This window comes from Phyllobates terribilis, unplaced genomic scaffold (assembly GCF_046119375.1).
Source record: "Phyllobates terribilis strain yellow unplaced genomic scaffold, ASM4611937v1 Scaffold_3__8_contigs__length_932513732, whole genome shotgun sequence".
Taxonomy (NCBI): Eukaryota; Metazoa; Chordata; class Amphibia; order Anura; family Dendrobatidae; genus Phyllobates; species Phyllobates terribilis.
In genome coordinates, this window is record NW_027362763.1 from 55,710,929 (window position 1) to 55,738,504 (window position 27,576).

The window sequence follows — 27,576 nt, forward strand, 5'->3', positions numbered from 1 at the left end:
TCGGGTTGTGGTTTCCGATCAATATTCCACTTTATTTGGTTATACCTTCCTCTGGATCCTGTCTCAGATTTTGGAAAAGGACTTGGTGGGGTGAATTCTAACTTATCAGAATATATTGGGTCCGGGTGACCCTCAATCTTAAACATTCTGCAGTGATACGGATCGGTTACGCATTTCTGGTGGGGGTGCAGGTGGATTGAGTCAAAGTCTACAATGTTATTTATCGTGTAAAGTCAAGGAACCTTGGGAACCGTCTAGAACAAGACCTGTTTGTCTACATTTGGCTCCTAGGGACTATACACTTTTGATAAGTTTCATCTTTCGGTTGCCAAATGCACAAAAAAGGCCCGAGTTTAAGCCATAGTTAGTAGTTATATAGGTTGAAAAAAAGACCTAGGTCCATCAAGTTTATCCTTTCTCCACCAGTAAGTCTCAATGCTTAAAACTAAGCAAATTTAATTTACCCAATTTTCAGAATTTCAGAACACACAGGCACAAGAATAGGACACTGATATATTTTAATTCATCGGAAAATACACAGGTTGTTAAAAAGTGCTGTAAAGTTCATGATTATGTATCAGCACTGGCAGTGAGATGGTCACGCGTTCCATGTGTTACGCTTCGGTTCTATCTCGCTTTCTCTTCTTCCTCTTCTTCGGTTGGGCCGTGTCAGGATCTTCATCAGGGGTAGAAGTGACATCTTCCGTTTGCCTTTCATCACACGACTCTTTTTTCCTTTTGTTTTTATTCTTTTTCCTTAGCGTCTCATTCGGGTCGTCTTCTTCATGGTCCTCTGAGTTTTCCACGGTCAGGACTTTGTCCTCTTTCTTGCTCTTTGTCTTTCTTCTTCTTCTTCTCTCCTGACAATCTGTGGTGTCCACATGGTTTTCGGGATTTTTCGCTTCTTTCGGCTCCTCTGAGCGATCGTCATTCTCATTCTTTCTGTGTTTTTTCTTTTTGGATTTCTTCTTGGAGTCTTCAGAGTATTTGTCTTCTGGACTTTGCTCCACGCGCTCCGTCACCTGCTCTGCTCGCTTTGCATAGGATTTTTTCAGCTCTGCCATCCGCTTTGCAAAGTATTCGTTTACAGACAGAGAACTTATGACTGTGTTTTCGGGCTCAGCTTCATTAGTCGGGCTTGGACTTGTGCTCTCACCGTCTTCTGGCTCAGAATCAGTCTTTTCCTGCAAAAAGACAAAAACATCAATAATTCTGAAGAAAAAAGTCTCACATGAACAGGACATCTCCACAGTCTATAGATGGAACAGAAATACATAATGCAATGTGAACACAGTCACAAAACGTTTCATCTATCTGGTACTAATCCTGAGCTTGTCTATTGTACAGTCCAGAGCTGCATTCATATTTATTCCATCTTCACAGGTGAAATATCCTTGAAATTCTGATTGTTCGGTTCCCCCTGGTGCACAGCGCCATCTTTACATCAGATATAGTCTGTCTGGTCACCACACGTAGGAAAACACCTAAACTGTATGCTGGATTGTGCTTCTCGAATGGTTTCAATAACAACCAACATATTAGTGAGCGCAGCTCTGGAGTATAATACAGGATGTAACTCAGGATCAGTAATGTAATGTATGTACACAGTGACTGCACCAGCAGAATAGTGAGCACAGCTCTGGAGTATAATACAGGATGTAACTCAGGATCAGTAATGTAATGTATGTACACAGTGACACCACCAGCAGAATAGTGAGTGCAGCTCTGGAGTATAATACCGGATGTAACTCAGGACCAGTAATGTAATGTATGTACACAGTGACTCCACCAACAGAATAGTGAGTGCAGCTCTGGAGTATAATACAGGATGTAACTCAGGACCAGTAATGTAATGTATGTACACAGTGACTCCACCAGCAGAATAGTGAGTGCAGCTCTGGAGTATAATACAGGATGTAACTCAGGATCAGTAATGTAATGTATGTACACAGTGACTGCACCAGCAGAATAGTGAGTGCAGCTCTGGAGTATAATACAGGATGTAACTCAGGATCAGTAATGTAATGTATGTACACAGTGACTCCACCAGCAGAATAGTGAGTGCAGCTCTGGAGTATAATACAGGATGTAACTCAGGACCAGTAATGTAATGTATGTACACAGTGACTCCACCAACAGAATAGTGAGTGCAGCTCTGGAGTATAATACAGGATGTAACTCAGGACCAGTAATGTAATGTATGTACACAGTGACTCCACCAGCAGAATTTTGAGTGCAGCTCTGGAGTATAATACAGGATGTAACTCAGGACCAGTAATGTAATGTATGTACACAGTGACTGCACCAGCAGAATAGTGAGTGCAGCTCTGGAGTATAATACAGGATGTAACTCAGGACCAGTAATGTAATGTATGTACACAGTGACTGCACCAGCAGAATAGTGAGTGCAGCTCTGGAGTATAATACAGGATGTAACTCAGGACCAGTAATGTAATGTATGTACACAGTGACTGCACCAGCAGAATAGTGAGTGCAGCTCTGGAGTATAATACAGGATGTAACTCAGGACCAGTAATGTACTGTATATACACAGTGACTGCACCAGCAGAATAGTGAGTGCAGCTCTGGAGTATAATACAGGATGTAACTCAGGACCAGTAATGTAATGTATGTACACAGTGACTGCACCAGCAGAATAGTGAGTGCAGCTCTGGAGTATAATGCAGGATGTAACTCAGGATCAGTAATGTAATGTATGTACACAGTGACTGCACCAGCAGAATAGTGAGTGCAGCTCTGGAGTATAATGCAGGATGTAACTCAGGATCAGTAATGTACTGTATGTACACAGTGACTGCACCAGCAGAATAGTGAGTGCAGCTCTGGAGTATAATGCAGGATGTAACTCAGGATCAGTAATGTAATGTATGTACACACTGACTGCACCAGCAGAATAGCGAGTGCAGCTCTGTAGTATAATACAGGAGGTAACTCAGGATCAGTACAGGATAAGTAGTGTAGTGTATGTACACAGTGACTGCACCAGCAGAATAGTGAGTGCAGCTCTGGAGTATAATACAGGATGTAACTCCGGATCAGTAATGTATGTACACAGTGACTGCACCAGCAGAATAGTGAGTGCAGCTCTGGAGTATAATACAGGATGTAACTCCGGATCAGTAATGTATGTACACAGTGACTGCACCAGCAGAATAGTGAGTGCAGCTCTGGAGTATAATACAGGATGTAACTCAGGATCAGTAATGTAATGTATGTACACAGTGACTGCACCAGCAGAATAGTGAGTGCAGCTCTGGAGTATAATACAGGATGTAACTCAGGATCAGTAATGTAATGTATGTACACAGTGACTGCACCAGCAGAATAGTGAGTGCAGCTCTGGAGTATAATACAGGATGTAACTCAGGATCAGTAATGTATGTACACAGTGACTGCACCAGCAGAATAGTGAGTGCAGCTCTGGGGTATAATACAGGATGTAACTCAGGATCAGTAATGTAATGTATGTACACAGTGACTGCACCAGCAGAATAGTGAGTGCAGCTCTGGAGTATAATACAGGATGTAACTCAGGATCAGTAATGTAATGTATGTACACAGTGACTGCACCAGCAGAATAGTGAGTGCAGCTCTGGAGTATAATACAGGATGTAACTCAGGATCAGTACAGGATCAGTAATGTAATATATGTACACAGTGACTGCACCAGCAGAATAGTGAGTGCAGCTCTGGAGTATAATACAGGATGTAACTCTGGATCAGTAATGTATGTACACAGTGACTGCACCAGCAGAATAGTGAGTGCAGCTCTGGGGTATAATACAGGATGTAACTCAGGATCAGTACTGTATGTACACAGTGACTGCACCAGCAGAATAGTGAGTGCAGCTCTGGAGTATAATACAGGATGTAACTCAGGATCAGTAATGTAATGTATGTACACAGTGACTGCACCAGCAGAATAGTGAGTGCAGCTCTGGAGTATAATACAGGATGTAACTCAGGATCAGTAATGTAATGTATGTACACAGTGACTGCACCAGCAGAATAGTGAGTGCAGCTCTGGAGTATAATGCAGGATGTAACTCAGGATCAGTAATGTAATGTATGTACACACTGACTGCACCAGCAGAATAGTGAGTGCAGCTCTGTAGTATAATACAGGATGTAACTCAGGATCAGTAATGTAATGTATGTACACAGTGACTGCACCAGCAGAATAGTGAGTGCAGCTCTGGAGTATAATACAGGATGTAACTCAGGATCAGTAATGTATGTACACAGTGACTGCACCAGCAGAATAGTGAGTGCAGCTCTGGGGTATAATACAGGATGTAACTCAGGATCAGTAATGTAATGTATGTACACAGTGACTGCACCAGCAGAATAGTGAGTGCAGCTCTGGAGTATAATACAGGATGTAACTCAGGATCAGTAATGTAATGTATGTACACAGTGACTGCACCAGCAGAATAGTGAGTGCAGCTCTGGAGTATAATACAGGATGTAACTCAGGATCAGTAATGTAATGTATGTACACAGTGACTGCACCAGCAGAATAGTGAGTGCAGCTCTGGAGTATAATACAGGATGTAACTCAGGATCAGTAATGTAATGTATGTACACAGTGACTGCACCAGCAGAATAGGGAGTGCAGCTCTGGGGTATAATGCAGGATGTAACTCAGGATCAGTAATGTAATGTATGTACACAGTGACTGCACCAGAAGAATAGTGAGTGCAGCTCTGGAGTATAATACAGGATGTAACTCAGGATCAGTACAGGATCAGTAATGTAATATATGTACACAGTGACTGCACCAGCAGAATAGTGAGTGCAGCTCTGGAGTATAATACAGGATGTAACTCAGGATCAGTAATGTAATGTATGTACACAGTGACTGCACCAGCAGAATAGTGAGTGCAGCTCTGGAGTATAATACAGGATGTAACTCAGGATCAGTAATGTAATGTATGTACACAGTGACTGCACCAGCAGAATAGTGAGTGCAGCTCTGGAGTATAATACAGGATGTAACTCAGGATCAGTACAGGATCAGTAATGTAATATATGTACACAGTGACTGCACCAGCAGAATAGTGAGTGCAGCTCTGGAGTATAATACAGGATGTAACTCAGGATCAGTAATGTAATGTATGTACACAGTGACTGCACCAGCAGAATAGTGAGTGCAGATCTGGAGCATAATACAGGATGTAACTCAGGATCAGTAATGTAATGTATGTACACAGTGACTGCACCAGCAGAATAGTGAGTGCAGCTCTGGAGTATAATACAGGATGTAACTCAGGATCAGTAATGTAATGTATGTACACAGTGACTGCACCAGCAGAATAGTGAGTGCAGATCTGGAGCATAATACAGGATGTAACTCAGGATCAGTAATGTAATGTATGTACACAGTGACTGCACCAGCAGAATAGTGAGTGCAGCTCTGGAGTATAATACAGGATGTAACTCAGGATCAGTAATGTAATGTATGTACACAGTGACTGCACCAGCAGAATAGTGAGTGCAGCTCTTGGATCAGTACAGGATCACAATGAATAACTTAAGCTACCCAAATTAGTAATATGTGTAAACTGTGAAATTGTGGCTTGCGCTGGTATTTTTTGTCCTAATATTGCACATTGATGAAAAATGTGAAATTTTAAGCTTTATATAACTAGAAAATCATTTTATGAACCTGATACAAAATGGAAAAATATTTTACTAGCGTACGCATCTGTATAATTCTCGTAACGAGGAATGGTTTCTGCACAAATAATTGATATGTAGCACAAAATATAGATGGGTTTATGATAAAAATGATAAACTTTGATGATGGCTGCCAGGGCCTACAGGAAGGAGTAAAGTTTGACATGTTAGTAGCCTTTCATCGAACAGATTCATCAAAGTCAAACTTTGTTAGCGTCGTCCCTGGGGAGACATCATTAGGAGCAGATGATATATAGCTTGATCGATATACTATTGGCCATATGTCCATCGCTGAGGCAGGCAACAAATTAAGTTAGGCCGAATTCCACAAACAATGAAGGGAAAAAAAATAAAACGAAGAAAACACTTGACGGTTTCTCCCCCAAAAAAGTTCCCATCACAAAATGTTCTTCGGTTCATCATAAAGCTGAAACGACAAGTGGCCGACATTAAATTTCAGGCGAATATTTTACGGTTATGTTCGTAGTCTACGGCCTCAGGAATAGTCACATACATGATCCAGGGCGCAGGACGAGAGGAAAACGGAGAAAATAAATATGAGGAAAATGAAGCCGGGGTTCAGGAGAAAGATCACAGTTTGTCTCTATGCCGTGGACACATCGGCATCGTGTTACATGCCCAATATTCATGTTTATATACGTCATGCCAGAGACTTTACAGGCGGATCCCTGTTGTTATTACAGATAATCTATGCTGCTCTAAAAGGAATGTATCACCTAGACTCTATTTCAACTGTATACTCAGATACATATTCCGTTTTTTTTCTGTTTTAGGGAACAATCATGGGCACAGCCATCACGCCTTAGATCAGACATGATATATAGCAGTCACATGGGCCAAAGGAAACTGGTGCCGGGAGAGGACTGCTCAGGGAGAATGGTGCCGGCGGAGAGGACTTCTCAGGGAGAATGGTGCCGGGGGAGAGGACTTCTCAGGGAGAATGGTGCCGGGGGAGAGGACTGCTCAGGGAGAATGGTGCCGGGGGAGAGGACTGCTCAGGGAGAATGGTGCCGGGGGAGAGGACTGCTCAGGGAGAATGGTGCCGGGGGAGAGGACTGCTCAGGGAGAATGGTGCCGGGGGAGAGGACTGCTCAGGGAGAATGGTGCCGGGGGAGAGGACTGCTCAGGGAGAATGGTGCCGGGGGAGAGGACTGCTCAGGGAGAATGGTGCCGGGGGAGAGGACTGCTCAGGGAGAATGGTGCCGGGGGAGAGGACTGCTCAGGGAGAATGGTGCCGGGGGAGAGGACTGCTCAGGGAGAATGGTGCCGGGGGAGAGGACTGCTCAGGGAGAATGGTGCCGGGGGAGAGGACTGCTCAGGGAGAATGGTGCCGGGGGAGAGGACTGCTCAGGGAGAATGGTGCCGGGGGAGAGGACTTCTCAGGGAGAATGGTGCCGGGGGAGAGGACTTCTCAGGGAGAATGGTGCCGGGGGAGAGGACTTCTCAGGGAGAATGGTGCCGGGGGAGAGGACTTCTCAGGGAGAATGGTGCCGGGGGAGAGGACTTCTCAGGGAGAATGGTGCCGGGGGAGAGGACTTCTCAGGGAGAATGGTGCCGGGGGAGAGGACTTCTCAGGGAGAATGGTGCCGGGGGAGAGGACTTCTCAGGGAGAATGGTGCCGGGAGAGGACTTCTCAGGGAGAATGGTGCCGGGAGAGGACTTCTCAGGGAGAATGGTGCCGGGAGAGGACTTCTCAGGGAGAATGCTCTGTGACCTGTGCAGAGGTTCCTGTGCATGGTGGGAGAGGAGGAGGATGGTCTTTACTAAAGATAAGCGGATTAGTTACAGGAAACTCAAACTTGCCTCAGATTTAAAAAAAAAAAAAAAATCAGAGATGACAAAATCTGAATCACTTTCTGCAAATCTGACTGTAAAGAACCGGAAAAGGAGATAAAACCCCCCAAAAAACTCAAACACACCTCGACGCTCATGTGTCCAGCTGCCGCTAAATGCCTGGTTCTCAACTCACTCCCCCCAGATTCTTCAGGTCTTCCCTCACACAATGCATGGCCCACAATGTGCGATGCCCAAGATCCAGTCAGGGTCTTAGGAGACGCAAGTTGTATTCTTACGACATGTGTCGCCTGAAGCCTAAAAGGAAGACTGTAAGCTGAGGGAGCTAGCGGAGGACCAGGCAGGGTGGCCGGACAGGAGAACAGGGAGGTGGAGTATAAAATGTTATCTTTTAACCCTTATGTGTATTATGCTCTTTAAAAATCTGCACTGATAAATTTTAATTTCCTGGCCAAATTTAAATGAATCTGCAGAATTCACTCATCACTGGTCTTCGCCTATTAGCAATAGAGAATCCTGGGTCATCTGCCTGCAGCTTTATAACGGAGCCATTACCTATTATTGGAATCCTGGCTATAATCGGAAGACTCTTTACAACTGCAAAACGTATAGATTTTTCACTTTTTAACAGATTGTGACATCAAAAATGTTAGCGCGTTTTGTGTGTGTGAATCATCTGTACATATGTGCAACACTATGGTTGTAGATGAATGCTTCATATCGGATTATAGATAGTATTAAAAACTACTGCATCCCCCCCACCCTCCCAAAAAACCTCCGTGCTTCTACACTATTATATAAAATATTAAAGCAATGTGAAAAACGGAAGAGGATTTGTAAATGGACATTAGACTTTAACGACTACTGACAGTCAGCAGCGCTAAAGGCGTGCATCAAGTCTTGGTTATGGCGCATGCTTTTTGCCATTATTTGGTCCATTCAGGCTTGGTTATGGCGCATGCTTTTTGCCATTATTTGGTCTGTCAGGGCTTGGTTATGGTGCATACTTTTTGCCATTATTTGGTCCGTCAGGTCTTGGTTATGGTGCATACTTTTTGCCATTATTTGGTCCGTCAGGGCTTGGTTATGGTGCATACTTTTTGCAATTATTTGGTCCATCCAGGCTTGGGTATGGTGCATGATTTTTGGCATTATTTGGTCCATCCAGGCTGGTTACGGTGCATGATTTTTGCCATTATTTGGTCCATCAGGGCTTGGTCATGGTGCATACTTTTTGCCATTATTTGGTCCGTCAGGGCTTGGTTATGGCGCATACTTTTTGCCATTATTTGGTCCATCCAGGCTTGGTTATGGTGCATACTTTTTGCCATTATGTGGTCCATGTTTTTTTCCCCACTGTTCTCGAAATGCCACCAGAATTTACAGATTCTTATGGCCACGCACGTTAAGCCTTCATCTGTACACTTCTGCACGTTGTGGACCGCTTGTCCTTTCTCAGCCAACGTTCTCCACCTGAGCGAGTCTTGCCAATCAGCAGGCACTCCCCGGTACCAGAAACTAGCAACACCCGTCTCCGCTTACTCTTCTGAATTCCGAATCTGACAGGTTAATGACTGTAACCGACTACTGATATGAAGTAATGCTCCTGTAAGAATTCTGCTCAGCACAAACACATCCCTCCTCCCTCGGCCTCTCTTCTCGCCGGCAGCTTTTTACAGAGTTTTTTTTTTGATCCTACAAAACAAGAACCCCCGTGGTCACTAACTTTTATGTTGATAAGAAATTTAATAAGCATGGGCCAGTGCACACGGAGCCAGCAGGGCATGGAGACAGGCTGGATGGTGCCAGCTCGAGGAAACTATTCAGCTGATGGGGAAGCATTAATCATACTGAGGTCCTGGTCTATGCCAGCTCAGTGCCCAACTACCCCTACTGTCTGCAGCCAAGCCTGCCTGCTCACAAATCCATGGCAACTTTATCAGTGACTGGGCTTCCAAGTAGTACCGCGAAAGTCCTGGCCGACTTAATCATTAAACCATCTCAAGGGAAATCTTTCAGGTTAGCAGCGGTGATCTATGCACGGAGCACAGAAAAGATTAAAATATTCATGTAAGCCCTGTGCCAACAAGGCACCCAGTAAGCTCATGTTTTTTTTGGGGGGGGGGGGGATTTACTTGGTGGTAACCTCTTTTTTTTTTTCTTTTAGAGGGTAGTAGATTCACCAAAAATGCAAAGGGAAGCCAGTGACATTGAGTCTTGAAAAAAAAAAAAAAAGGCAGCTTCCAGTATGAAAATGACTCTAAGGCTATGTTCACAAGCAGCGTTTTTGCAGCATTTTTCTAATGCAAATATGAAGCTGCATTTTACAGTACCAAAAAAAGCGATGAGATTTCAGAAGTCTCCTGCTCACACTTGTTTTTTCATGACAGAATTTGAGCTCTGTAGCGTTTTTCAAAATCTGCAGCGTGTCATTTCTATCAGCGTTTTTGCACCCATAGAAAAGCAATGAGAAAGTGAAAAAATAGAAGTTTTTTGTTGCATTTTTGGTGAATAAAAGTAACTTTATCAAACAAGTACTGTAGACAAATAGCAGACGTAATCCACACCCAAAAAAAGCTACACAAATGCTGAAAAAACACAAAGAAACGCCGCAAAAATGCAGCAAAACCTGCCACATGAGTAGGTTTTGGCTACAGAAAAAAATGCTGCAAAAACGCTGTATGAACATACCCTAAGTAGCCCCAGAAAATGTAGACATTACTGATGACATGCTGAATTCAGAGCGATTAGGCACTCGGGAAAGCGACTAGGCACTCGGGAAAGCGACTAGGCACTCGGTAAAACGACTAGGCACTCGGGAAAGCGACTAGGCACTCGGGAAAGCGACTAGGCACCCGGGAAAACGACAAGGCACTCGGGAAAACGACAAGGCACTCGGGAAAAAAACAAGGCACTCGGGAAAAAAACAAGGCACTCGGGAAAAAACGACAAGGCACTCGGGAAAAAACGACAAGGCACTCGGTAAAAAACGACAAGGCACTCGGTAAAAAACGACAAGGCACTCGGTAAAAAACGACAAGGCACTCGGTAAAACGACAAGGCACTCGGTAAAACGACAAGGCGCTCGGGAAAGCTATAAGGCACTTGGGAAAGGGATAAGGCACTTGGGAAAGGGATAAGGCACTTGGGAAGGGATAAGGCACTTGGGAAAGGGATAAGGCACTTGGGAAAGGGATAAGGCACTTGGGAAAGGGATAAGGCACTTGGGAAAGGGATAAGGCACTTGGGAAAGGGATAAGGCACTTGGGAAAGGGATAAGGCACTTGGGAAAGGGATAAGGCACTTGGTGAAACATATAGACACTTGGTAACTCCTTTTCATATTTTAATAAAGCATATGAATGACTCTGCAACAGAAGATCCCGCTACAGTGGATCCGGCACATCCATGAATTACATGGATCACCATCCACATGGATTGTGAAGCCAAACATGGCTGACCTTGAAAATACCAGGGATTAGAGAAGCCTGAGCCATTGTGATCAGCTGGTCACCTAGCCAACTTCTTTTTAAAGTGAGTCTATCGGTCCAAAATTATTTCCCAAACTAAGCTCAGTCACTTGGCACACCCTTGGCGTGACCGCACAGTTCAGTGCACCTTCCCATCTATCTCCACCCTCCTCTGACTCCTGTAAAGCCAGAGCTGTCAATCAAGAAAGAGGTGGGTGGACATAGAAGTAAAACAAATAGATGGGAAGGATCACTCAACTGTGTGGCCATGCCAAGGGTGCACCAAATGACTGTGCTTGGTTTGGACAGTCATTTTGTGCTGGTATGCTCCCTTTAAAAAGTTGTCTCATGGAGGCAAACCTTAATTAATTGGGACTCGTTACAAATGTTGGGGTTATTAAACTACCGCCAGGATGCTATAGGGCATGTAAATAACTTCATAGACGTCCTCTTCCTATGGAGAAATGGAGGTTGTGCATAGGAAGGAGAATGGGACTAGTCAATGCTCAAGCACCACCCAGATGACTACAGATTGTTTTATAACTTTAATTTATCTACCCTAGTAAAAGCATAAATCTGTACAGGGCACCATCTACAAAAGGTATTTATGGGCCCATTAACATCTTGGCAGTGGGTTAATATCTACAACCTTGATGACTGGTTCCAGTTATGTATCTTTTAAATGGATTGTCTCGTACGAGTCTAACCTTTTCTCAATGCCGCCCCCAAGGAATCAGCCAATATCACTAAGTTTCACTGCAGGAAAAAATGCCTATTTAGCCACGGATTTCCAAAATGTACTAATACAATGACTGTCACCGGACTGGGAGCAACTAATACGGAGCAGCTCTGTGTTCTGACTTGTACAAGGAGGTGCGGGTTGCCCTCAAAGAAGTCCACGTGCACAAATTGGATTTGGCTCCATGAGACAATCCCATAAATCAGTGTATTCCTTCTATAACTCCCACAGTAGCAGTGACAAGTGATTGATATTCATAAGAAAGAATCAATGTGCCAAGTACTGATCATTGTTGTAATCCCTGTTTACGCAGAAGAGATTGCTAATATTGTGCCATTAGTGAAGACTCCCATGTATCGCCTAAGGGGCAGAAAGATAAATTTACATACATGCAAATTATCGTCTGCGAACGTTCAATCTCGTCAATAAAGAACAATATTGTAATTGTCCATCGCCGACGGTTTTGCTCATTTACACTGGATAGGCATTGTCACCAATCCTTCTAATGGTTTGGGTTTGGACAACCAAGGCTTTGTGCCCACGGACCTATCGGCCAAAAGATCTGCAGAACAATACGCAAGTTCTCCTATCCACGGCCATCTTTAACCAATAGCCTTAGAGCTGGAGGATAAAGGCGGCATTCATCCCGTAAAAGGACGGATCAGGATCTCGATGCCGCATCCTCGGAGCATGAGGAAAGAGCGTTGTTGGAGGTTTTCCAACATTGCGAGAGATCTTTGTCAGGAAGATTTATAGGATAGGTCTACATTATTCAGAGGTTACGAAACAGAAATCAACGTAATTAAGGACGCGTTTCCTTCCAGATTAAGAAAAAAAACAAACAAAACAGAAGCGCAGTCATTCATCGCAACTCATAGAAGTCACCCACCAAGAATGAGAAGGAACATGTCTATAGAAATGATAATCAACCATTGCCATCAATGCCAAACTTGGCAAATGATCCGCCATTGTTTTTTAGAGCGTGTTTTTCTCCTACAATATAACCGATAGTCACTTTATTCCGTAGGTGGTTATCATGATACAGATATCAAGTTAATACATTTTTTAATGTTTTTTTTTTAACTACTTTTGAAATTGCTGCCTTTGTAACATACAAAGAAGGGGACATCTGCAAGAAGGGGGTACGAAGATTAGGATACATTGGGCTATCTGGTTGTTTGTGAATATTTGTAAAATAGGGGGATCATAACCTCAATATCTCCCAGGTTAAAAAAAATATATATATATAAAAATTTTTGTTCCAATATTTTTGATTTTTTGCAATGTTTATTTCAAAGTCAGCAATTACCTTGTTTTCCATAGGGGAACAGTAAAGTTGCAAGTAATTGTACGACTACCAAAATTTGTGTTCAACTGATGGCGCCGTGCCGGGAGGACTCCTCTAACGCCGAATGAAAGGTGTTGACTGAGAAAGACAAAATAAGAAATGGCCACATCCCGTGCAACTCTCTTAGACTTATCTGGTGTCAGAACTGACTGGAACTTGTCCAAGCGTACAAAATACCTACAAAAAACCCCCAATAACTGCTTATTTCGGGTCCAATTGCAGAACTATAATTTGGTTGTATATTTAGGGTATGTCTACACAGCTCCATACAGCTAAATGATACAATGAATGTAAAAAATGATAGGGTCCTTTGAAATTTTTACATGGACGGCTAAAAAAGGGATATGAATTTAGAAAAAGTGCAACAAAAAAAGGTAAAAAGTTTAGAACAAAAACAGCCATCAAAAAAAAGGAGAGAAAACCGAGCAATTTCCTTAAAGAAAACAGTTCAAAAATATTATCAGATTCAGTCTAAACCCTCCCAAAAAATAAGCACAAATAGTTGGGAGACATAACGTTACCCCAAAATAATTGTCAGGAGAAAAAAAAAAAAAAGTTCTCTCTTGAAGTTCTCTTTTTGGATGGATCACTTATCAAGGACCGGTAACGGAGACTAAATTGTGACCGTAAACAGCTCATTTGCGTTGTGGGTCCGTAAGTGACAAATTATATCGTACAACTGATTTACAAACTGAAATGTCAAATTAAAAAAGCAGATTTATCGCGATGAAGACGAGTATTTAACGAATTCTGTAGGACTTTAAGAAAGTTGCCCAAAAGCATAAAAATATACCAAATATTCACCAGTACTACACAACTTCTGCTTTGCAGCAATGTCTCATATAGACAGTGATTGCAGAATAGTGAGTGCAGCTCTGGAGTATAATACAGGATGTAACTCAGGATCAGTAATGTAATGTATGTACACAGTGACTGCACCAGCAGAATAGTGAGTGCAGCTCTGGAGTATAATACAGGATGTAACTCAGGATCAGTAATGTAATGTATGTACACAGTGACTGCACCAGCAGAATAGTGAGTGCAGCTCTGGAGTATAATACAGGATGTAACTCAGGATCAGTAAAGTAATGTATGTACACAGTGACTGCACCAGCAGAATAGTGAGTGCAGCTCTGGAGTATAATACAGGATGTAACTCAGGATCAGTAATGTAATGTGTGTACACAGTGACTGCACCAGCAGAATAGTGAGTGCAGCTCTGAAGTATAATACAGGATGTAATTCAGCATTTTACAAAGTTAAAATATTTATGTAAATGAATGCTAGAAACAACCTGTCAAATTATGATCAGAGGTGATAGCTTTAAGCGAGATGAGTCGGGTAAATAGGTACCGCCTATCCTGATGTACGTGTACGCTACCGGAAGCTCCCGCATGAGACATGACACACATGGTTACCCCACTTGCTCAACCTTCATTACCTAGAATGATAAATCTTGTGTGAGCAAGTTTATAGGAATCCGAATACAAATAGCTATCCTTCATTGTACACATCGCAACATGTTTTATACCACGCACGATTTGTGTAGTATGAACAATCCATGTGTAACATCGTTACAGGCGACGGAGGTAGAGAAGGGGCCTCCTTAGGTCATCCGCTGCTTTGTCAACAGTTAACTCGCGACGTATCGAATGATTACTGTTAGGATTCCTGTCTTCCTCCGCCGCCTCCGCACTGCGGTTTACAGTACGGAAATGAAGGCGCAAGAATCTATTTTATTGAAACAGTAGATAATTACCATTTTACTAAAGACGTACACTCACTTACATTTTAGAGACTACGTTGGCATCGCTTTTAATTGCCATTTAGATGTAGAATAGATTTAACCACTGCATATTACATGTTTTATTGCTCAGTATTGTTCGCGGCGGTCTAGAAACTGGATCTTCGGATTTCTCTCAGTAAGAAGTTGAGCAGATTATTATTGTAAAAATGTAATTTTAATTAAAATTTTGTTTCACAAGAATAACTATTTATATAAGATTTATATTTCACATTTATATTTCACATATATATACATACATATATATATATATACATACAATGTTATAATATAATATATATATATTATAATATATATATATCATAATATATATATATATATTATCATATCATATCATAATATATATATATATTATCATATCATATCATAATATATATATATATATTATCATATCATAATATATATATATTATCATATAATATATATATATTATCATATGATAATATATATATATATCATATCATATCATAATATATATATATATCATATCATATCATAATATATATATATATATTATCATATCATAATATATATATATTATCATATCATAATATATATATATTATCATATCATAATATATATATATATTATCATATCAGAATATATATATATATTATAATATCAGAATATATATATATATATATATATTATAATATCAGAATATAAATATATATATATATATATTATATCAGAATATAAATATATATATATATTATAATATCAGAATATAAATATATATATATATATATATATATATTATAATATCAGAATATAAATATATATATATATATATATTATAATATCAGAATATAAATATATATATATATATATATATATATATATTATAATATCAGAATATAAATATATATATATATATATATATATTATAATATCAGAATATAAATATATATATATATATATATAACCTTCTACAAGAATAGCTTACAAGTAAGTTGAATTTATTTTATGCCGGGGGCTTAGTCAGATAAGAGCCAGCCCTGGATTTTGAACCTGGGTCTCCGGCGAGTCTAGACTATTATTAGAAATAATTTTTGCCTTTTAAAATGTAACTCGAAATTTCAATTTCTAATTGCAAAAGTAGATTTCTCTCTTTTTTTTGTAAAAACAACAACAAAAAATCTACTACAATAATGTCAAGACTTTGTAGACTTCTCCGTCACCAGACGAATGGTCCTCGGGCTAAAATGGTCAAGTATATTAAGTACAGTAGCATTTTTTGGGGCTTTTTAGATCAATTACAGGTACTTTCATTTTCGTGCAATTCCCAAAAAAAAAAAAAAAAAGGACTTAATTTGCTAAAGGCAAGAAAAAAAAAAAAAGAAGAAAAAGAAAAAAAGTTTCACACTATTAGCTCTGAGTCGTAATCATTGTCTATTACTTGGGCTTGATGTTTGCATTGTACGAACTTGTACGAATTCTTCGCATTTATCATTATGCTGCTAAGAGCCCAAATTATAGGTACTTAAAAGAGAAGAGGCAGCTTTCTATGGACGGGCTAATTAGTCATGATATAAACCTTGGAAAAAGTAAAATGAGGGAACAAAAAAAACCCGCAATAAAGCTAATAATATGGATAATTTTTCAAAATTTTTTGGACTTTAACATTTTTTTTTAGGCTTTTATATGCTGAAAGATGTGAATTGTTCATAATTGTTGGTGACTGTTTAACGAGACGGAACAATATTATTAATTGTATCAGGTTTTCATCACGTAAAAAAAACAAACAAAAAGAAGTTTGAGTAACAGAATGTGGAACTTTGGTAGAGAGAACGGGCATCGTAGTGTCACACCGTTGTCATCGGGAATAAAAAGGTTAAGAGCCGTAAGACGACTGTTGGCCCTGCGGCGTAGCGATGACCTGATTTTTTCCTCTGCGAATGGAGGTCACATGATAAAGAGTCAAACAAACAAACTGCCACGTGTGGTCGGTACGGAATGTGCCTCGTTACGGCGACGCATCCTCGTCCATAAGTTCACATGTTTAAAAGGGAGAGCGGAAAAGCAGAATCTTTTTTTTTTTTCTTCTTCGTTCTGTTTCTTTGTTCTTATTGCTCGTTAAACCATCAGGTAAAACAGATCGGGTGATGTCACCGGGAGGAAGTGGGAGAGGGAGACTTGCATTCCACCTTGGTGCGCAGTCAACAAGTAGGAACGTGATGTTTCACTAGCAGGTGAGTAGTAGAAAGACTTCGAGCGCACCTGAGCAGGTGGCAAGCCTTTAGCAATGGGGTGCAGGTCTTTTAAGATAAAACAAAACAAAAAAACAGCTGTTCATAACAATTATTTCTCGAAAAAAAAAAAGAAAAAAAGTGCTGTCCTACTGAAAAACCGAGCTGCCGAATAGCCCAAAACAAGCCACGTTGTTAGCTCACGCCAGAAGCTAGCGACCCGCGTGGAACAAAAACAATGGAACCTGTCAGAAAGCAAATATTTATTGGTGAACGCAAAGAACATCTCGCTAAAATTACAACTTGATTGATTCCATTGCCGAATCCCTCCCGTTAAATTACGGACATCAATTTTTAACAACAACAACAAAAAAAAAAAGTCTTAAAATCGTTGACCTACCTATCGTGAATTGTTCCCAAAGTGAAAAATTTTTGATAGAGGAGAAGGATAATGCAAATTTACCATGAATAACTAACCACAGCCTTAAGGTTTGAGTAGGGATGGGCTATGTAATTATTTCATTTCAAGGGTTCATATAAATATATTTTATCCTCTAAGGCCTAAAACACAACAGTCTGTACTTAGGGATGAGCAGACCAGTGGAAGTTCGGATTCTGGTACCCAACCTGAACTTTATTCTAAACTTTGGTTTGGGTACCAGAACTGAACCCGAACCCCATTGGAAATAATAGGGACTCAAACTTTTGTACCGGAAAATCTCTCTCTCACATTGCAACGGACTTCCGAGGTTCGGCGTTAAAACATCGGAGAGTAAGTGTCCAGTGTGAAGGCCAAACTTTAAAGTTCGGGTTCGCTCATCCCTCTCTGTAATCCCTGGATACATTTTAGTTTGTACGCCTTATAGCCCCTATATGAGTTTTATGCAATTTAGATGACATTAGATGTTAATGTTTAATTTTTATTTAGGCAGTTTATTTTCCTTACCATAAATTAAGTTTTACATTTACTGTACAGTTGTTATAAATGTTGGGAGTAATTTCCTTTTTTTTATTTTTAATTTCTTTTTAATATATTATACTGCCATATAATTACCGTGTATATTCCAGGATATTAGTGCGGTTTATGCCCTAAAAACTTCCTTAAAGTGAACCTGACAGATGACAGGAAGAATCAGAAATGAGTTCTGTAGTTTCAGCCGGGTTCATTCCAATCTAAAGGATACTTAGAGGAAAAATATAACTAAAAGCCAGTAGATGACTGTGCCGCTGGGGTGACTGGTTCAAGAGGCCGGTCCCTGGTGGCTTTTGCCCATCCCAATCTCCTTGAGTGACAGGTCTCTTCCCTACACAGACTGAGCAAAATGGCACCGGCCGCCTTTACTTTTATGTTTTAATTTCAGCCGGGTAAAAACTGCATTTGGCTTAAATGATTGAGCCTTTCCGTAGTTCGGGCAGCATGAACCACCTGGAAGGTTCCCATTAAATATTGTAATCAGTATTGACCGTGCCACAGAAAAGGGTTTTTCTGAATCTGAGCGTTAAAAAGAGGTTGTGGATTGGTAATACTTCCGCTACACATTTTCTGTTGCGTATGCTTGTCTTGACGCCGTTACAGAGTGACAAGCATGCGCATCCTTGGCAGCAAGGTGCCTCAGTGGTCCCGAAATGATCAAAAGTGTACGCCAGGTGTATAAACTGGGGTCCAAAGTCTATAAAAAGGCTTATATATATTTAGAAAGTATAAACGTCTAAAATACAAAAGATATGAGGGAATGTATTTTGGAGGAGTAACCGGTCGGTGTATCTGACAGCGTTTGTGGTTTTCCCGGTGATACTCCCCCAGTGGAGAGCAGAACTTCACGGCCGGTGTATAATAATGTTAGATGGAATTATCGTTTCTATCTAGGGGTCACTCAGTTCTAATCGCGTAACGTGGTAGAGAGCCAACAAATGTAGACTCTGTGCTGGTGCATAACACAGCGAGGGATAATCCTTCACCCTCCTTAATTGATGACTCCATTGTAATGTCAGCGCTCAGGTCACAAAGTCTTGTAATTCCAAATATATTTATCTACAAATAGTTTTCACGGCATGTGAAGATCCCTGCACCGCGCCAAGTGCTTTTCATGCTCTCCCTTCAACCTTCTATTCCTTCAACGTGTTCTGTCCTGGGGGCGATGGGTTTATAATTCAATCCAGAAGATTTCAAGTTAAAATTCAAGTTAAATTACTTTTTAATATTAGCAACATTTTTTTAAATTTTTTTTTTATAATAAATGATAAAATTCTCACTACGAGGGGATCTTCCAATCTATCAACTTTATGTAATATCTGAAAGCCATGATGTTATTTTCCCCGTGATCTAAACATATGATTTCCGTTTTTGGCAAAAAAAGAGTTAATTTTTTTTTTTTTATCACAGTATTTTGGTGTACATATAAATTTTGGAGGGTAAGAAATATAAAAAAAAACAAACAAAAGTTTCACTATTTTTTTTTCTCATCCATTTATATATATATTTTTTTGCTATGTTTACTGCGCCAATTTTACTTGACTCCTTGGATTGATACAATTATGGCAAAACCAAATTTTTATCGTTTTATATGTTTTACAGCGATCATGTATAAAAGCTTTTAGGCAATCCTAAGATTTGTATTTTTCTGCCGATCACGACGTGCGAGGTTTTATTTTGGGGGTCGGACAAGCTGTAGTTTTCTATGGCTCCTTCTCGAATAAGGTTCCCAAGTCTTAAGACTCCACAATCTATAACCAGACTGGAAAGATCGAGTTGGGTAAATGGCAGAAATCTAGATTAAGAAACAGGATGGGGAGGTCTCTCTTATAATGAGAGGATAGATATAGAGGTGGGCAAATCGATTCGCAGGACGCTGGTCTACCGGCCAGGTCATTGTTCCATGACCACTAGTCCTTCAAACAACCCCCTACCGGTCCGGTATCCTGGTTCCTCTTGATTGGATGGACTGGTGTGACGTCATGTGTGCATCACTCCGCAACGATGACATCATGCCAGGCGGAATAATCAAAAGAGCCGGTAGTGCTGACCGGTAGGTGGCGGTCATAGGGCTCCCATTGAATACTGAACTGGCTGCAAATCAATTTTCTCATCTATAGTTAGAAAAAAATTGTCTTATTCATAGGTGGGGATCTCACTTACAGGTATGAATAAATGTGTGGCCAATACACTATTTCTTACAAAAGACCATGGGACATTCATCACATGCGGAGGAAAGGCAATGCCTGTATTGAAATAGGAAAGAGTTCTTTACAGTAAGAGCAGTCAGACTGCGGTATGCCGGACCGCAAGACACTAAATCAGCATTTAGAAAATGTCTGGATCCTTTTCTCATTGTGGGTTATAATAAATCATCTAGCAGTTGAAAGTGATTGGACCCGATCTAATTACTAAATAACTCTGTACTAATTTGTAGCAGATACGACTTTTTCATAATTTTTTTTATTCCTTTTTTTTTTTTTTTTTTTTAGCACAAATCATTTTTACTTTTGTTTTATTTACAGGGTTAGTTTTATAACATTTTTATTTTTCTGTCAAATGCGAGGGATTTATTTTGTGAAGTTTTTATTGGTACATTTGATTTTTGGCATTTTTTTTTACATTTCACAGTGTTAAGTTAATGTTATGGGTCGTTGCAGATGTGGCAATGCAAAACATTGTTACATATGTTAGTGTTCTGCCCAATAATAGTACGTTTCTAAGGGGGGAACGTGATTTTTTTTTTTACGGATTTTGGAAAGTTTGTATATTTTGCAAAGCATTTTTTACATTTTTTTTTTTAAAGGAGACTTGAATGAGGGATCCCCTTTACTGTATGATTTGTATGCCTATCAGTGTACAAAAAAATGCATAGAAAGAGCTTAATCAGCCATAATCAGAGGTGCAGCACCAGCTGTAATATACAGTTGACGCCAGCTGTGGACAGCTAGTCAGACGACCATGTATATATGTCAGAAAGGAAGGGTAAAGTAACTGTCCAGTAAGTGATGTGTCAGTACCTTACAGGGAATAATTGCCTGGTATTTATTTTCCACAGTGCTTCATACTTCATTAACACAAAGCTGCGATCTGACTGCCGTTTAGCTGCAGGGTCTACGGTGAGTCTACAGGAGTCTGGGACACGCTCCCGATTTTATCATTGCTTCAGGTAGCTACTCTCTCCCTGCCGTTTCTTATTTGCCTATAGAAATTCTGATGTTTCAATGAGATATTTTCTCCAGCATAAAACGTACGTAAAATGTAAAATAATGACACCAATAAATATGAAATATATATTTTAGGATTGTCACAATGGGGTGTTTTTTTCATCCCTACATTAAAAAAAAAAATCACATTTCTACAGAACAGAGATCTGTGATTGATCTCTTTATATACAGTTTTCAGGGAGTGCCGAGTGTATTCTAGAAAGTGTTTCGGTCTTGGTCCTAGCAATCAGATGATCGCAGGGCATCTGTCATCAGGATTATTTTTCTTTGCTTTTTTTCCATGTGACTGGGCCTAAAAATAAAAAAGACGAGCATACCTCTTACCAAGTTTGGTCCATCTTTCGACTGCTGTGCACAACCGGCAGAAATGTACTCGAGTGGGGGGACTGGTGTATATTTCTATTGTCGTTTATGGTGGGATAAGTTCTGATGAATTTGTCATATGCCTTTTTCACATGAGCGCTTTTCAAAAAGTGTGAGGAGATGACAATAAACTGGCATAAAAGCGCCATTAATCACAACATTGTGACATCTCATGTAGCTTTATGCCAGAATTGTGCAGAAAACGGTTTGATGAATCGGCTTCTAAAATCTTATTAGTAGACATGTAAAAATTATAAATTAAAAATAAGTCCCATGGGTCATGAAAATTTGCCCCCAAAATCACTTTTACAGCCCAAGAAATAAAAAAAACTGAATGTAAATCGCATAGCTCCAAAACGTGCCGGGCCATTAAAAAAAAAGCAAAATATGAGGTTTTGATAATAACTCATTCATGTCCTGTTCATTTTGATCTATTTAATATGAATACTTGGCATTAATCAGGGTTTTCTAATGGTGCCACAAACCGCATAAACGCGTTTTGAAGCCGGTAGACCTCCATTGGTCATCCATTCAATTCTCTGTTGCTCGCCGGTACCAGAGATGTCCAAAAGCCTGACCCCTACCTACCCACAAAGACGTAAGACGGAGGTACAAGTGGTGTCCGGACGGATCCATTGTGAATAAAAACAACAACAAAAAAAAAGATAAAGTGAAATAAACTAAAATATCCCAAAAGTCCCCACCTTCTCCTTGAGCAATAGGAAACATACAAAGCTTGAACGCTGCAAGCTTTATATGTCGTGCTACATTTTTAGATCCCAAAAAAGTTCCAGACCCTGTTTTGGTAAGTTATACTGCCCTCTGACTTCAGATCACTTTAACACAAATATCTGTAATTATCTGCGTGAAGGAGGGGCGGAAGTGTCAACAAATTTTGATATACAACAATGAGGACGACACTTAATTATGCTTTTCACATAGTCACCGTTCTGTCGAACATTCGCCGGATGATTTGTGAGCGCTACTTTGAGTGAGTTCATAAATTACTATCGTAAAAACACCAACAAAGAAAGATTTACGACAGAAAATTTGATCATTATAAGCGCGACATGTAAACTCTAATAAAAATAAAAAAAAAAAAAGACAAAAAATGTAAAAGCAAAAGTTTAATCACTCGGTTAGAAATAAAATTTTAGATTCTACAGACTATTCTCCTAATTTCGTCTCAAATTACAGTATAAAAAGAAACCTAAATATATATATTTTTAGAGCAGGCATCTTAAGAATAAAAAAAAAAGCTGACACCAGTAGTTACCCCAGCAATCACTGCCAACAATACGGTTCTGAGTTTCTATTAAAGAACAACCGGACGTAGAGCAGCACTGCTGGACCATTAGCTTCCAATTTTTATTTTTTAATTATAGTTACATTTTTTTGTGTTTTTAACTCATTTATTCATGTATTAAACACACAGCATGCTAGCTTCTATATGATCTTGGGTTTCGCCTGTTGGCTTCTTCCTGGGGCCTCAGACAGGCGAAACACAGGTGTTAACTCATTTCTGAAAAAAAAAAAAAAAAAAAAAAAAAAAGAAATGGAAACTAAATTGTCCAACAGTGCTACTGGGTGTCTGGTGGTTCTTTAAGGCTGTGTGCCCACAATGAGTTTTTGATGCTGCATCAAAAACACAATGTCTTCTTACACTTCCAGCAAAGTGGATAGGATTATAGAACTCTCAGGGGGCACTCTCACGCTCAGTTTTATGTGCGGATTTTCCCTATAGAATTGTGTTTGATGCGGAGAATCCACAGGTTAAAAAAAAACAAAAACGCATGTAATCCCCACATGACTACCAAAGTTTTGTCAAAGCTAAATATCAGGAAGTATCAAAATCAAAGCAGCGTTATTTAAATCATGATAAAAAGACAAATAAACGCAGAATCAAACACGCGATAAAAAAGCAAGTAACCTAGTTTACAAAACCTACAACATCAATAACTCACAAAATACTGGTCCTGGGAAGCTAGCCCAAAAGGAAACTCGTATCAGTATTGTTGACCATGATCACTGATGGAACTTATGGTCTTGGCAGGACTGACGGCAACATCATTGGATGACAACGATACTGGAAGTGCAACGAAGTGGGTGGATTCTGCTCTGGAGAACGCTGATGCGGTCAAGTTGTACTTCATCTGTTACAGTGAAGCGCGTTGTTCCGCTTTATTGAAATTAACTAAATTAAAAAATAGCAGTGCAGGTGAAACATTTTGGTCTCCGGCACCACATACTGATGAGCACATTTTTAGGAGCATTAACAGGGCTATTAAGCAGGATGGCCAGATGTTCGGCACAGGTATCAGCCTACAGTATTCCACACGGTAATAACATGTAATTGGTGTCAGTCAAAAACAAAAAAAGAAATGCACACATGACTTGTATTGAATGGAATGCTCTGTAACCTGTGGCTATAAAGTATGAAAAAGGTCTATGATTGTGTGCATTATGCATTATTACTGGAAATTCACAAGGGTCAGGAGGCCAAAGTGGTTATCATAAAACCAACCTTTTATCAAATCCGAAACGCACAGACGGTCGTCCCGGCAGAGAAGAAAAAGTAAAAGCACTCACGTTGAAGGTGCACGTGACATTATCATTCACGTGTACTAGGACAATGATCGAGCCGGTAACGCGCGCCAGGTTATGACAAGGTTTTACTGATATCATCAATTGAGACTGTGTAAAGGGTAGCGTGTGATGCCGGCTCTCAATGCTAATGAGTGGAGGACTGGTATATTCTGGGAAGGCTAAGGGAGGTTCCCGTAACCTTACTTGATCTGGAATTTTGGTCATTCAAAAATTGTTGTCAAAGAGTAAAAGGTCAATGAAAAGATTTTGCACCATCGTTACATATTTGCCTTTTACATGATCCAGTCAACATTTGCTCATGACTGTACAAAACTGCATACGACAATCCGGGAGTCGGTGTTTTGAGGTTCAGGTTCACTGAAAATATAATTCTTCTCTGAATAATTTGGACAAATTATATTGCTCAATAAGTTTAAGAATCTGTCGATAACCCACCAAGACAAATTTAGGAGCTTCAAAAGATATGTAAAATACGAGGTGCCAATAGATTAAAATTCTTGGAGGCTACTAGGAATCGATGGCCATATCAATATCATTTAGTTAGAGGCAACTACTGGAAATTAAGCATTTGTATCATCCAGGACATCTCTGTGACGGATCACAAGTGACCAACTGAAGAACCAATCAGTTAGTGTATTGAAATATCAAACTATGGAAGGATAAAGAAAAAGACAAGATGGGAAACAGAAGAGTTGGGTATGGGTGGATATTTCTCAGTTATAAAAGGATAACAAAAAATATATATATCTTACCTTACATAAAAGGTAGACAGCACTGTCCAAAAACTTGCCTAGTCGGTTACTTTCGAGGAGCAAATGCGCCCAGATGACTATCGTGATAGATTCGATTTACAGCTACATTACTGAATATATACCATCACAGTCTATTAGGATGGGTATATTATGAAATGTCTCTCGTTACGCAACAAGTAAATTTTACTTGCGAGACAATAATATATTACTTCTCCACTTCTTTCATTGTTCGTAACCCTACAATGCTGCCCCTCCTCAGACAGCTCTACATTTACAGTGTATAATTTTCAAGAAATCTGATCTGGATACTTTCCAGAGACTTTGCTAAAACTTTGTTCACACTTGCGTTCCGTGAAGATTTCGGGTGTTTTTGGAGGACAAGACCATCTCAGACAGCAATGCTATTCTTGTCGTATTGGAATCCAGACAGACCCTGTTAAAAGTTATGGAAGCCATAATGTGGCCATATATTCAAGTGATAGCCGAATTGATGAGACTGGTTGACACGTCACATACATAGGAGTGTGTCCACAATATAAGATGTTAATGAAAGAATGATCCTCTTGTAAAATTGGAGAAGTCAACATCTTTTCTCTGGGTATCCAAGTCTTTCTTGGATCTTGAGACATAGCTTACTATTCTAGTTGCCAAAAGTGGTATTGAAAAAGAAAAAAAAGTTGTAAAAGAGCTACCGAAACCCACATGATCATCTACCCAGAGCCCCAATGTGTCAGCAACTCCAAAATCTTGTGATTCATATACACTGGATACGGAAAGTATTCAGATCCTTAAAATTTTTCACTCATTGTTTCATTGCAGCCATTTGGTAAATTCTAAAAAGTTCATTTTTTTTTCATTAAAGTCCACTCTGCACCCCATCTTGACTGAAAAAAAAACAGAAATGTAGAAATTTTTTAAAAAAGAAAAACTGAAATATCACATGGTCATAAGTATTCAGACCCTTTGCTCAGTATTGAGTAGAAGCCCCCTTTTGAGCTAGTACAGCCATGCGTCTTCTTGGGAATGATGCAACAAGTTTTTCACACCTGGATTTGGGGATCCTCTGCTATTCTTCCTTGCAGATCCTCTCCAGTTCCGTCAGGTTGGATGGTGAACGTTGGTGGACAGCCATTTTCAGGTCTCTCCAGAGATGCTCAATTGGGTGTAGGTCAGGGCTCTGGCTGGGCCAGTCAAGAATGGTCACGGAGTTGTTCTGAAGCCACTCCTTTGTTATTTTAGCTGTGTGCTTAGGGTCATTGTCTGGTTGGAAGGTGAACCTTCAGCCAAGTCTGAGGTCCAGAGAACTTTGGAAGAGGTTTTAATCCAGGATATCACTGTACTTGGCCGCATTCATGTTTCCTTCAATTGCAACCAGTCGTCCTGTCCCTGCAGCTGAAAAACACCCCCATAGCATGATGCTGCCACCACCATGTTTCACTATTGGGATTGTATTGGGCAGGTGATGAGCAGTGCCTGGTCTTCTCCACACATACCACTAAGAATTATCACCAAAAAGTTCTATCTTCGTCTCATCAGACCAGAGAATCTTATTTCTCATAGCCTGGGAGTCCTTCATGTGTTTCTGAGCAAACTCTATGCGGGCTTTCATATGTCTTGCACTGTGTAGAGGCTTTCGTAGGGCCACTCTGCCATGAAGGCCCGACTGGTGGAGGGCTGCAGTGATAGTTGACTTTGTGGAACTTTCTCCCATCTCCCTACTGCATCTCTGGAGCTCAGCCACAGTGATCTTGGGATTCTTCTTTACCTCTCTCACCAAGGCTCTTCTCCCATGATTGCTCAGTTTGGCTGGACGCCCAGGTCTAGGAAGACTTCTGGTGGTCCCAAACTTCTTCCATTTAAGGATTATGGAGGCCACTGTGCTCTTAGGAACCTTGAGTAATGCAGAAATTATTTTGTAACCATGGCCAGATCTACGCCTTGCCACAATTCTGTCTCTGAGCTCCTTGGGCAGTTCCTTTGAGGTCATGATTCTCATTTGTTCTGACATGTACTGTGATCTGTGAGGTCTTATATAGACAGGTGTGTGCCTTTCCAAATCAACACAGCTGGACTCCAATGAAGGAGTAGAACCATCTCAAGGAGGATCACAAGGAAATGGGAAGCATGTGACTTAAATATGAGTTTCTGAGCAAAGGGTCTGAATACTTATGACCATTTGATATTTCAGTTTTTCTTTTTTAATAAATTTGCAAAAATTTCTACATTTCTGTTTTTTTGCAGTCAAGATGGGGATCTATGCAATTGGGAATACAGAGTTGTGTAGTAATAGCCGACTAAATTCATTTGTATGATTATATATTAGGTCTACATTACCAAGATTGCAGCCACAAAGTACATAAATATGGCTCATTAGCATATCAGGCCATATCATGTGGAATTTCCCCGCAGCAAATCTGCATATGCACCACATATTTTACCATGATACATTAAAAGTGGTATAAACATGTGTATCTGAAAACTGGTGAGATCGTTTTTCCTCTTTGGAAGAAGACCACTACATGTGAATGAGATTTCATCCACATGGCCGATACAGTAAGGGTCTGTTCAGACGAACTGGCCGGCAGTGCGG

General features: G+C 40.1%; 1 protein-coding gene across 1 annotated transcript in view; it reads right to left on the reverse strand.

Moving 5' to 3' along the window:
• Nucleotides 1–501: 501 nt before the first annotated feature.
• Nucleotides 502–27,576, reverse strand: part of PINX1 (PIN2 (TERF1) interacting telomerase inhibitor 1) — a 138,802-nt gene continuing 111,727 nt past the window's right edge. Inside the window, exon 7 of the mRNA XM_073673887.1 lies at nt 502–1,184. Within this exon, the coding sequence (XP_073529988.1) occupies nt 615–1,184 (570 nt within the window). The 3' untranslated portion in view covers nt 502–614. The remainder of the gene's footprint in view (nt 1,185–27,576) is intronic.